We start from the raw sequence: 13,040 nt of genomic DNA on the forward strand, positions 1-13,040 counted from the left end.
ACAGTGGTTGAAAAACACTGCTCTAGAAAAGCACATTTGAAAGCTGGAGGTCTCTCACTGACCCAATGTCTGAAAGTGATATAGCTGCCAAGTCTAGAAAACTACAGAAAATATTGGCTAGCAGCTTCACCTGCCCTCACAAGCGACTGGTAGTTAGAAAATATAACACACTATACCTCAGTCAACAGGTCACGCTAACAATACTCCTATGTGTCAAGGCTCAAAATTAGCCATTTTCATAGCAATACATTTTTGGAATAAAGCATGCTAGCTGTGACAGTGAGCAAAACTTCAGCTGATATTAGGAAGGCTGAACACAGTACAGAAAAGTTACACCATGTTACCCTTTTGAGCTTTTAACTTCTGGCTGTCAAGGAACGTCCACATTTAGGAAATGCTGGGAGTCTTTGAGAAATTTCAAAGTCAAGGTATGGGTCAATATTCTCCATGAGGTCAACTCCAGTCTTCATGAGCCAGGATGCTCCATGTTGTAGATGTGACCCTGATCCAACACGCATGATTAAACTACCAGATTAGCATGTCAAGGTTCTGCAGTAGCCCGCTTAAGAACCGCTTAAGTTCTGAACCAGAGATACAGCTTCAACATGCAGATCACTGGATCTTAAAGTCCTGTTTTAAAAAGATCAGATGAAGTCTACTGTTTAATGTTGAAAAAGCTAATCACGCTAACTGCTCATATGACAAACACAAGCGAAGATCTGAGTGTGACATCACTCCCTCATCAAATTTTTAACTTCCAAAGATACAGAACACGATATGCAAGAACATGTTCTGTGTTGTGACATTTCCCTCTAAGCACTGCTATGATGATAAAGTCACAAAAACTCATCTCAATTTCTGACCCACTGCTAACTTTTAACATGCATGAAGGAAGTCAATGAATTTTGTGCATTATATTCCCTTTTTTCTCCGTTCAGGAGAGTCTACGCGTGCACTGCCTCCCATATCACAGACCTATTTTTGTTTTCTCTTCAGCCTTGGTGTTTTGCCTCACTCATTTCAAATGTCTAATTTGCATAACATCTGCTTTGTCTAACACCCTGTGAATAACAAATGTTCAGCTGCAGTTGTTTCAGATGGATTGACAGCAGAAGGAAAAGTTGAAACAAGGCAGAGTAAAAATCTTCGGTCCCCAAATGACAGAAACCAGCAGGTGTTGGTGAAGAAATAACAAATAAACTTAAGATAATTATGTTTCCCCAAAATGAAACAGATTGTGAGGCACTCTTTGAAAACGGACCTGTGATCACAGCAGGGAACGGGTTGTTTACAGTCACTGAGGTGAACGATGTCGAGGCTCCACCAAAGGGGGTCATGGCGGAAGAAACTCCACCAAAGGGTGCAAGGGCAGTGGGGTGGCTGTTGTTCTGCATCTTCATGGATGATGATTGACCCATAATTGTGGGTTCTGGTCCATAATGGCCCAGGTGAGCACCGACTGGCACCACATTGGAGTTATCGGGTTGGTACTTCAGCGCCGGGCCCTTGGCTTCTTTACTCCTGACGCAACCCATCGTCAAGCCTGAAGAGAAGAAATGGGGAAAATTAAAGCACAGAACTAATATCCAATTTGGATGGTGATAAAATATATCCTTCAAAAATGATGTGAGAAATAGTTGGAATAGCAACTACAGTTAAATCTAAAGTTTAACTTTAAGCCTGACAAATCTAGGCTTAAAGTAATGTTTTCATTTTACCAACATGTTTCTTCTGACTGGAGATGAAATTAAGGCTTTTTGGGCAGACCAGAGACCCAGACTGAGTCTGAGGAGGGACCTAAACATTAGGGTGACGGCACAGAGGCCTTCCATCTTCAAAGTCTTGGTACTCATCACCAAAGACAAAATCATAAAACTACCAGTGGAACCATGCAAAAAACAAATTTCCTTGTAGAAATGCCAATACAGACATTTCCATTAGTTATTAAACTGGGCGTGACTGATTTTCACGTGGTTTGTTTAATAAAGTGTAAATTAAAGTTCTTCTAAGGTTTACCAATTTTATGTCCTATTGTTCAAATGGTTTATAAATTTGAGGATTAGATACTGGAGAAAGTGCTGACAACTTGACGTAACCCATCCCTCCCCTCCCTAGTGCTGTGTGCTTGTATTGCATTTAACGAAGAAGAAAAACCTGCTGTTGTATCATTTTTTTTAAATGTTTACTCTTAGAGTAGGATTTCTGCGATTACATATAGTGATAGATTAAAAGCCAAAAAGATGCAAATAATTTTGCTACTTTAATCCTCATTGTCATATTGATGACAAAATATCAAAATGATATTTTACGTTTATGTCTACCTCAAATTTAATTTAATTGGTATATGATTTAAAATGGGGGGACAAAACATTTCCCCAACATAAATTCTCTAGTGTATGTAAGCCTTATATTTTCGGCAACTATTTCAGATTTCTATGATTTGATGGATAAGATAATGTTCAAAACATGCAATTCGTTATCTTCAAGTTCTATTTATGTGGCCCTCTAGAGTCTTGATTTGGCCTGTGGACCTCGAGTTTAACACAGCAAGTTCTAAAGGAAGTGTGCTGGACCTTAATCCGCCAATGACTGACTGCATGAATTGTGCCACGCCCAGTAGGAGAGTAAACACCGGCCTTTATAAGTCAATAAATAAAATACACAGAGATTATTTCAAAATCAATCCTGAAGACTAAACTGAAATATGAGAGTGTGTGGTATAGGAGTTGGTGCATGTGTCATCAACTGCCGCAGATCTCAACACCAACACAGATTTCTGTCACCTTTGGCCTCTTCGTTAAAAGAAGAGCTCTGACGGTTTACGTGCGTCAGAGCTGCGGATCAAATCAGAGAGCGTACTGCTTTCAGTGACTCATATCCTGGTATCTGACAGATGTTACGACAGTTTCGAGTACCTGAGTGCGACACCTCCCACAGGTATGCAACCGTGTGGACTGCATGTCAGAACACAGGAAAAATATTGCATATGCTGCAGCTGCTTACAGCATAAAGCAAGTAAATAAAAAAGAATAATAATTTTAGAAAAAATATGCATATTGCGCCCTAGTGGGGGTGCTCCTGTCCTTGGTATGAAAGTAATGAGCTGATCTTTGTGTCCTCCTCTCTAAAACTGCTACAAAATTACCTCAAATACAAGAATTTGATGGATCCACCCAAGAGAAGAAAAGAGTTGAATTTGGTGCGACATTAGCCAGGCCATTGCAGTCAACATGTTCTGTATGAAGCAAGCCGTAGAATAATGACCTGGCTTTTACCAGGTTAGTGGAGAATAAAAGTGTCAAATATCACGACTTAATATTTTTACTATAAATGCATTGAGATATAAAAAGCGGTTTTATTGAAATCTATAAAGAAATTGTGATCATAAAAGCGTTCAGCAGTTATCTGGCATACCTAAAAAATAGAAATGTTTAAAACAATATTTAATGCCAGTTTTCTGTTAAATGTATGTTTTATATTACAAAATATGTTTAAAGGGTCCAAAATGCATCAAGATAAGAGACATGTTAGAATGAAAGATGCAAAATATAACAAAAATAAATAAATATTTGATTGATTTGAACATTTTTTACAAAGTACCATGACATTTGTTATGAAATGACAATATAAATAAACTGAATTTAAAAGATTTTTTTGTAAAAATTTATGGCAAAAAGTTGCAAAAAAAAAAAGCACAAAAATATTAAAAATTATTTTTTTTAAATAAATTTGAGTCAAGGTAAAAGAGAAATTTGATTTCTAAGTGTAACAGAGTCAGATTTTAAGATTTTAATTGCAACCATCTAACTTTTAGAATATGTAATGTGTTTTGTCCGGTCATCCTCATTCTATCCTTGGCCTTTCTGCAACAGAACACAAATGGTTACATTTACTGCATTTGGAGTTAAAAAAAAAAAAAAAAAGTGAAATTCTTTGAGGCAATTCACCAAATGGTTTCCGTAAAACAGCTTTGCATGCACAACACAAATGGCACTGTCCTCCTTCCTAGCTCAAACATTAAAAAGACACAAAGCATAAATTCTTCCAACAGAAACTATCCATTTGTAGATTGCATTGCGGGCACAACTGGGAGATGAAAAACAACAATCTAACCAAACGTTTAGTAAATATCTGTCAAAAATAAGATGGCATAATTGTAATTAAAAAAACAACACTCTTTCCAAGTCTTGATTAATTAAAGGGAACTATTTGATCAAAGAAACAAAATTTAAGGCTGCTCAGAGTAAGATAAATTGTTGACTTGTAAAGATTTGATACAGTTGAAGTCCAACATACCACAGTATACTTTTGGTTTTCCTCTCGTTATTGTTGGATTATGATGTTTTTACATCATTATGACAACATTATATTGTGACAAATGGAGTGAAGGAAAACTCTGTTCTTTGTAGACTTTGGAATAATTAGAAACGTATAGTAGAACGCATTTAAGAGGTTAGGAAAAAACTCCACAATAGCATTTAGACTCCAAATCTGCAAATGTTTATATGGCAACAACAGAAAAGAGGGCTATGTGGACTTCTTGTGTTGGGCATCAGTCCAACTAAATTTCAAATCCAACTAATAATTATGCTAAATGTGTTGCACCACACTAACACTAATGTTTTTCTCCTTTAGATACAAAAGGAAGGTCATGGTCTCTGAAAAGCTGCACCAAAGAGAAACCTGGGGAAGTCCAAGAATCAATCCATGGATCTATTTGTAGGATATAGAGTATTGACTTTGTTCTAATGAATAAACAGTATTGACAAAACAGAAACACAAAGGGAATAGAAACAAAGTAAATGGGAGATCAAGATTAATAACAAGTGACCCAGAGAAATGAACACAAACAAAAAGCACAGCAAGAGGTTTGTCTTAAAAACGTTATTTTGTTTTTTGTTTTTAGTTGAGCAGTTCTCACAATTTCAATTATATAATTCTCACAACAGATCTCTCTAACGATGGCCATTTTAGTTTTATTTGTTAAACAAATTCTCGTTGTGATAACTAGTGTAATTGGTAAGACGGTTTGCAGTACAACTTTAGTTTGCATTTTATGGCAAATGCCATTATTTATTGTTCAACGAGGCAGTAATTTCTAAAATCACAGGCAAATGCATATTTCATGTTGGATTTTAAATTCTCCATTTTTAGCTTTCCAACATCAGCACCAAAATATAAATAAATAAAATGCATGTGACCATCACCTCTGACCCCATTACTTCCTGCATGTCAGATTCAGCATTATCCCAAATGTCTGCCAGACCCTGAAGCTGATGTGACAACAAAGTGACAGCTGAGCTTACAGAAAATAGCAAAACAGAGAAGAGTCCCAAATGACAAGAAAAAGAAAAAAAAAAAAAAAAGGTCAGTGTTCAAAATGTCAGTCAGGCTGTGGCTAATAAATGTACAAACAAATATAGGTAAACATTTTCCTGTTATCCAAAAGTTTTACATGGAAGCATTAAGCGTCTGAAGCAGAAAACCGGCATTTTCTTTGTCTTTTGACGACATGTTCAAATATTTTTGATTCACATTAACAAGGAGTCATATCAAAACACGGAGCTAGCATTTCCCTAGTGGTTTACCTTTTGAAAACACCGTCAATAGGAACAAGATGTGAGCTTATTGGAAACTGTTGAATCAAACCCATCCTTAGAAACAAATAAAAAAAAGCTACATTCGTACTGTACTACTTGGGAACTGTCCAAAAAATAAAACCAGGGAACCATATTATTATTCTTTCACTGCGTTTTCAAGCCTTTACATGATTTTGTTATTGCAATATCAGATGATAGATTAGTCCTAATCGAATCCAAAGCATCTGAAAGGCTTTAAAATCTTAGAGTTTTTAAGGATTAATACAGGAGTTCCTGACAAAACTCAATAGCCAATTTGTGTTGTGAGAGTGCACCCTGTGGTTTTATGTTAGCTGCAACCACACTTCTAGGCAGAAAGCTGCCAATTTTTGGTTACCTCAGAGCTTATTTCCGTGCCATTACATTCAGAGTGAGAGTCTGCATTGACAGCTGAATTTCCCTGTGTCTGTCTTAGTCTCAGTTTATACGGCCGGACAAGATGTTCTGTTGGCTTTGACAACACAACATTAAATGAAGTCATTGTGAAATATGCCAAGAGTCCAATTATCAATGGGTCAACATGCTAGCTCTACCCTCTTTAGTGAACTGCGTAGCATGAAAACAGTGTAAGAAATTGTAGTTGTATGTGTTAAGCTAGAAATAACCATGAAACTAATGATAAAGCTATGATAATTTTAGGGGATGTGTTCTCAGAAGATTACTGTAATTTGGTAACAAAGTAGGGGTAAGTGGGGAAAGTTCCTAATCCTAATGAGTTGGATCGGATTGGTAACAAAAACTAATCTTGGTCTAAAAAATCCATCATATTTGCTCAAATAACCAGCCAGAATTATACTAATCTCTTCAAGTAGTTAGAGACACAATCAATTTTTCACTGCTGCTTTCTGAAGGAACTGAGAGAAGGATGGGATACCAATTCTATGCATCTCAGTTGAGCATAAAAGCCATTTGAAAATCAGAGATGTTTAGTAACTTATGAATTTTTACAAAAATCAAATATATTCCCTGAAAATATTAATTGAAAGACTAGACTTAGTCCCTAATTTTACATCCCTAATATTGCTTATTGGTGATTCTGGATCACTTAACGTCTGAAGTCAATGCGATATCCACACCTTGATAAACATGATAAACACGTTTGTAGAGCAGTGATTCATTCTGAGACCGTTATAAACCAATCACAAGCCTGAACAAGCCCACATTAGGTGAGTATTTTTGGTTTGTCAAACTGGTTCAACGGCCTGCACTTTAAGGCAAGAAGTGAAACTTGGACAAAAACAAGTCGATGGTGAGAAAATATCATGCCCAGAATCTCCGGAGAATGTTTTGAAGATTTTCATATCCGATAAAACTCACTTGAGTTTTATCAGCATATCTATTTGAACTCCCTAAATTCTCTGGATTCCTGTTATGCTAATCTTGTGCAAAACATGTTTTGTGTGAGCTTCAAAAAGTAACATTGCAAAAAGAAAACAAAAAGTGACATGATCATCCCTCATAATTTAGTCCTACAAAAAGACGGATACTGGTTTCTCCCTTCTCAGTTCTCTGCTTTTTCTTGTACACAAAACAAAAACACCTGGTGGAGCAACACGCAAACAAACCCAAGCCCCAGATAACATAACAAAAACACTGAGAACAGACGCTTGCAAAAATCAGTGTCCTTACACTGAAAGACAAAGTTCAAAAATTAACCAATTGCTGTATTTTTACCACCACAAGATACTGCAACAGTTTTAAACACACAGTCACAGAAGCAAAGATCAGTCAGTTTTAAACGTTTAGCAAAGCAGGACGAAACCAGTTTTAAACAAAGAAATGTTTGTGACAATTAAAAAAGAAAATGCATAAATAACTATAGCATAAAAATTCCTTGTGGGACAACTCAGCTTTATGACGAATTAAATTCCTTGCACAACACTGTGTCCTCTCTGTAATGGTCTCCTAAATGGAGCTTTTATACACACACAATGACATAAACAGAAAGAAATGTGCTTCAAGCTCAAATGGTGATGCAGGTCACATATTAAAAGTCAGCCCCGTTAGCTGCGTGTTACTTTCTTGTGGATGACCCAACAAACAATTTTAAGGATAATGAACTGCGAGGTTTTTACTTTTTGAGCTTCTCAACAAATCTTAAGAACTCTTCATAGCAAAACTAGAATTTTTCAGAAACCTCAAATCAGGTCAGGCTGTAATTTGTTTTGATTTAAATGTAGTATAACTCAGTTATGCCTACTTGCATAAGTGAGTTATGACAACCGAGTTATCCAAGTAAGCATCACATGTTTATGGATTTAAAAATGCTAAAATTTTCTATCATACAATTTTACATTCACTCAGAGACAGTGCCAGAGTAGCTGAAGTTTGGATTCAACTTGGAACATAACTGCGTACTGAACTGTGTTTCAGTGTGTGAATGTGTGTGGCTTTGGGGTAATTGGTCTGACTGGAAGAGTATTTAGTTCAGATGGTTTCCTTTCTAAAAGCGTGCAACGCGTTCTGTCTGGATCTCTTTTTGACATAATGAAGAAACTCTCGTTGGCCAGCAAACTGTTCCGTCTCAACTCGCTTTAGCACAACCAGTGCAACATGTTTGTGGTAAGAAATCAAGTCTGATGCACTGAACGTCAACCCAGTGTGTTTCTGCTGTAAATACGCCAGCAAACAAGCCCGCTCACCTTTCACAAGTCAGCTGACAAGAGGCTGCAGCTAACACACATGGAGGCTCAGAGGTGGAATAACAGCAGATTGACTCCATCACTCCCCAGTGCCATCTCCACACTTCAGAGAACACACAGATGTCTAGAAAGGTGTCTAAATCAAAGCCCCGAGAATTCACCAAGAGACTATAACCTGTTTTAATTAATTAGCCAAAATCGGTTTGCTGTACTTTATGACTTTATACAGACAGGGAAAAAAAACTACAAATACTTCAAATAGATGTTTTGCTCTGCATTTTTGCTTAAATCTTTGTATAAAAGTTCAAACGAATACACATTGTATCACTATCATTTTGTTGCTTTTCTGTTTATAACAATCTAACAAACTGGTCTATACCTACAAACAAGTAAAATAAATATCAGAAAACTCTGGTTTATGGGGAACTTCTGCCTCACAAGAAGACAAGAATACACAAAAGAAACCGTTACTTGGTCAACTGAATGCTGGGGCCAGACCCCATCCAAGGACATGTGGAGCTTCGTGCCAGACAGCCTGTGATGCCATGTCAGATTAAGGAGACACAGGCTGTTGCTTCCCACAGGGCCTAACAACAATACTGCAGCACTACAGGCGGGACGCTTTTCTTTAGCTGCCACACATCTAAAGTGAGAAAGAGAAAAAGATTTTCTGAATGCATCCGTCGAAACTGTCATCCTGAGACTATTTTATCATGAGAGATTTCTACAAGCAGCCTCACGTATGTCAGTTCACTAGACCAACATGCACAGATGCAGAAGATTGTTGCACACATACTTTTCATGAGATGAAAAATAATGTAGACCCAAACTAGGGTGAATAAAGAAATTATATTAAACTCTGCAGAGGCCTTTTGGCAACTGAGTTTCCACCTTATGTAACCTTTACTGTCACTTTGGATTCATCTGAGACAATGGGAACCTTTGAGGATACAGAAATCACCACACCACATAAACTGAGGCTTTTATTTCACAGAAATTAAGGATGGCATAGTTTCCCTTCCTGTCTTGCACGGAGAAATAAGACACCCCAGCACTGTATGGCTGTTGTTTTTAACCCTCTCATTAAGATAAGGTTTTTTTTCTGTACACACAGAAAGGTCCATTGAAATCCATCAGTTAATAGCTGTTCTGAACATGCATAATAAGCCGTTTCAACACATGCACCACGTCTCTGACATTTTGTAATTATTTCCCTGATGGCAGCTCATGAGAAGACAAATACTCACATCAGATGAGTCTGACCTTCAGCTGCTTTGCTGTACATCTATGCACATGCTGCCCTATTGCAAATCACAAATAGTAATGCTAATTCAAGCCAGTACATATTTTAATTTGTGTAATGCATGTTCTGCTTGTAAAGTGTTAGAATCTATTTTACAAGGAGGATTCAACCACAAAGTGATTCCCATGATTTATTTTAGAAAAACAGTGCGTTTACAACAGTATTCACACTCCATGAATTTGCCAAAAGGAGCTGAAAGGTTGGGGTTATGGACCCCTGACTGTTAATTTGCATTCAAATGATTTTATTTTAATTTGGAACAAAAACATGGCACTATGAATTGTTAGCATACTGCATGAAGGTTGGAAAAAAAAAAAAAAACATATTAACCTTATCTGAGTAAGACAATTTGAACTTTTTTCAATCATTGCTTTGAGTAACCCAGGGTTACCCACATAAAAACATAATACTATATTTCAGAGCCTGCAGCTGTAACAAAAATGGAAAAGCTTTAAGGATGCAATTTTGTAAAAATGTTTAAAAAAGTTTATTTGAAAAAAAAATGCAAAAAGGAGAGATATCCGTTTCTTTTTAATCAGAAATAAACCTGTGCAAATGCTTTCTTGAGAAAGATGCTACACTGTTCACATAAAAAAAACAGCTGCAAACGGAAAAAGAAAAATACAACAATAAAACCTGTGTTCACACCTGTCATTAACATGTGTCTGTGGAGAGACAATCACAAGTAAGGGGCTCTCAGCGGGTCACACACATTCACACTTATTAGAATTCGTCTCAGGAGACAGATCGGCACTCACTCCAGCATTTTGCATGCAAATAAACATCACTTCCGCTTTCAATGACCAAATGGCGTTTAATTGGCAGGTGGCAGCAATGATGCCATTAAAGTCAGATTGTAATGGTAAATAGGTTATGATAAGAAACTTCCTTTTCTTTGTTTGTATGAATGACATCTTTCTAGGAAAGAACTTCAGGCATGAGCCAGGCCGTTTTGTCAAATGTCTTGAGAGATTTTACTCAATCACTGCGGCATTTCAAGAAAATCCTCGTGAGCTTCTGCAGTAAGCAGCCGAGTTATTTTTCCCACCCCTTTGAAATAGCTAAGGGGTAAATACCAGCTCATGAAATCTACAACCAAAACTATTTCAGCAGAAACCAGCTCCCACTAATCGACCCGGGTTATTCTCCATGCTGCGGCTTGTTCTTATCTTCAGTCTGGGCTGCCAGCGATGCCAATCACAGAGATTGGAGGGAAGCGGCCAGTGGGAGGGGAAGCGGGGAAGCCGAGGGGGATGGGGAGATGGACTTCCTTCCGAATCCATTCATGCTTTTTGAGGCCACCTGCTGTGCCTGTCAAAGGCTGGAACGAGGGTGGGGGAAAAAAAAAAAAAAAAAAAAAAAAAAAAAAAAGAGCGAGCCATCTTTCAGCTATAAAAATGAAGAGCAGCTCCCACTACATAGCTGGGAAATCTTGAGAATTCTCCTTTTGCAGGTGGGGACGTCCCGTGACAGCCTAGGTTCTCTCTCTGTTCCTGGCACAAAATCGTGGAAGTCTCTAATCAGCAAACTGTAAATGATGATGTAGAGTCTTATTTGTGTCATGAGGACACCCAAGGAGCATGAGAGGATCCTCGGCAGCTCTAGTTAAATCCAAAGTCCCTGAACCCCGGCCAACGCCACCTGTTCCTGCTCCTCACCCCTCCGCCAACAGTCCTCTCGCTTCCAGCTGTGAGCGAGTGCCTCTGTGTGAATGTGTGTGGTTGTGTGTGGAAGTGGAGGAGACACAACTGTCCGGCCAACTGGGGCTGTACTGACAGAGAGGGATTACCGTGGAGGAGGATTACTGGGCCACTGGAGTATACCAAACAGAGACATTCAGTAAGGGAGACAGTTATAACAACAACCATTGCTGCAGAATATTAGGAGCACATGAGGTTGAGATGTTCCTGCTCTACATTGCAATGATTAGTTGAGACTAACCCGCATTTTCCTATGTGCCTCCTTGTTTTTTCCCCCCAAACTTTCAGAATCTCCATCCGTAAAGTGTTGATGAGGTGTTAGCATAAAGATGAACCCATTGATTAAACATTAAACCTATGAAAAATGTTATACATATCTGACCAATAGGGCATCCAAGTAATCCTTTGCAATATTGCACATATTTGTACAGAAATCTGCATATCTTATGGGCGCCTTCACAATAAAAGCATGTGAGAATTCAGAAAAACTTTTGCAAAACGCTTAAATAAAATGTTTTGGAGACTCCCATGGGTATTGTTTTAAAGGCCTCCAACAGCTGAGGCCTGCAGCAGCTGATTGAGTATATTGAGAGTGTGTGTGGAGGAGAAAAAAAAATGGGTGAGGCAAACAGAAAAGAGGAGATTGTTAACTCTTAATTAGCAGGGCAAATAAACATTTCTTCAAAACTCAAAATGCAGCCGAGTTGTCTGCTTTTCCCCGTGTACGGTTCATTTAACAGATACATACATTCCGACAATAGTTGTTGTGGACATTTTAACAAACTAGCTTGGAAAACTCGAATCCCGGAGCAGGTCGGAGTAAACATTAAACCGACTTTTGTGACATTGTACCCACACCAAAGTTAACTCTCCTGCTCCTTTCACCAACTTTTCCTGACTGTAGACCGCAAGGCCCTGCTCATTCCACTTCCACGACAAAACGTGACTTTCCAGTGTCTCCAAGGCGGGCGTTTCTTACCTTAAAACCAACCTTAGCAGCGTCGTACGTCGGCTACATGCGTCCTGTGATCGTTTTCCCCCCCCTTCTGTCCTACAACACAAGGCGTTTTGTAGTTTCTCGTGGGAGAATCCAAATAGGAGGAAACCGCCGACACAAGCGCTCTGAACGTGGAATCTCAGTCTTCCGTCTGTCCCATGCCGATTAACTACTTCACCAGCTCCCAATACGTCCTTCACTAGGGTCCTTTCGTTGTATGCCCACACAGAGAGGACACTGAGCTACGCCAGAAAACAATGCTCAACGTAGCGGTAAACACGCGAGGTTAAGTGTAAGGAATCACCGGCGGATGGTAGGCGAGGGTCGCCCAGAAAAGACTCACAACAATAGCAGGACTAGTACAGAGGAGAGGCAATGAGGCCAAAGAAGGAATCATGCTGCGTTCACGGGTAGAGATTACACTCGGAACATACATGTTTGGTTTAGAGGCTAACTTTTTGAAGCGTGGGAGATATGTTGTCGCAGTTCTAAAGTAAATGTAAAAATAATAAATGCTAAGGCCCTTCTGCTGTCGCTCTGAACCGAGCATTTCCAGCCGAAGTGGAGAAAATTACGTATTTTATTGTAAGAAAATCCAACTAAATAGAAAACACGACAGAGATTTGAATCCATTTATGTTCATTTTCACAGATGGGGTTTTCTATTCTGTTCTAATTGTATCCTTTAATATTATTCTGTATTTCGGATTTACACCAAAAACGAGCAACCTTTACAACATTTATTTCCATAAAGAACAAA

General features: G+C 38.4%; 1 protein-coding gene across 1 annotated transcript in view; it reads right to left on the reverse strand.

Annotated features, from left to right (window-relative positions):
- Positions 1 to 12,678, reverse strand: part of yes1 (YES proto-oncogene 1, Src family tyrosine kinase) — a 30,083-nt gene extending 17,405 nt beyond the window's left edge. The window contains exons 1-2 of the mRNA XM_015043975.1: positions 12,264 to 12,678; positions 1,262 to 1,543 (exon numbers count right to left, since the gene is read on the reverse strand). Of these exons, the coding sequence (XP_014899461.1) occupies positions 1,262 to 1,535 (274 nt within the window). The 5' untranslated portion in view covers positions 1,536 to 1,543; positions 12,264 to 12,678. The remainder of the gene's footprint in view (positions 1 to 1,261; positions 1,544 to 12,263) is intronic.
- Positions 12,679 to 13,040: the final 362 nt, after the last annotated feature.

The sequence above is a fragment of the Poecilia latipinna genome, unplaced genomic scaffold (genome assembly GCF_001443285.1).
Source record: "Poecilia latipinna isolate Pla-1442-1.1 unplaced genomic scaffold, P_latipinna-1.0 Scaffold658, whole genome shotgun sequence".
Classification (NCBI taxonomy): Eukaryota; Metazoa; Chordata; class Actinopteri; order Cyprinodontiformes; family Poeciliidae; genus Poecilia; species Poecilia latipinna.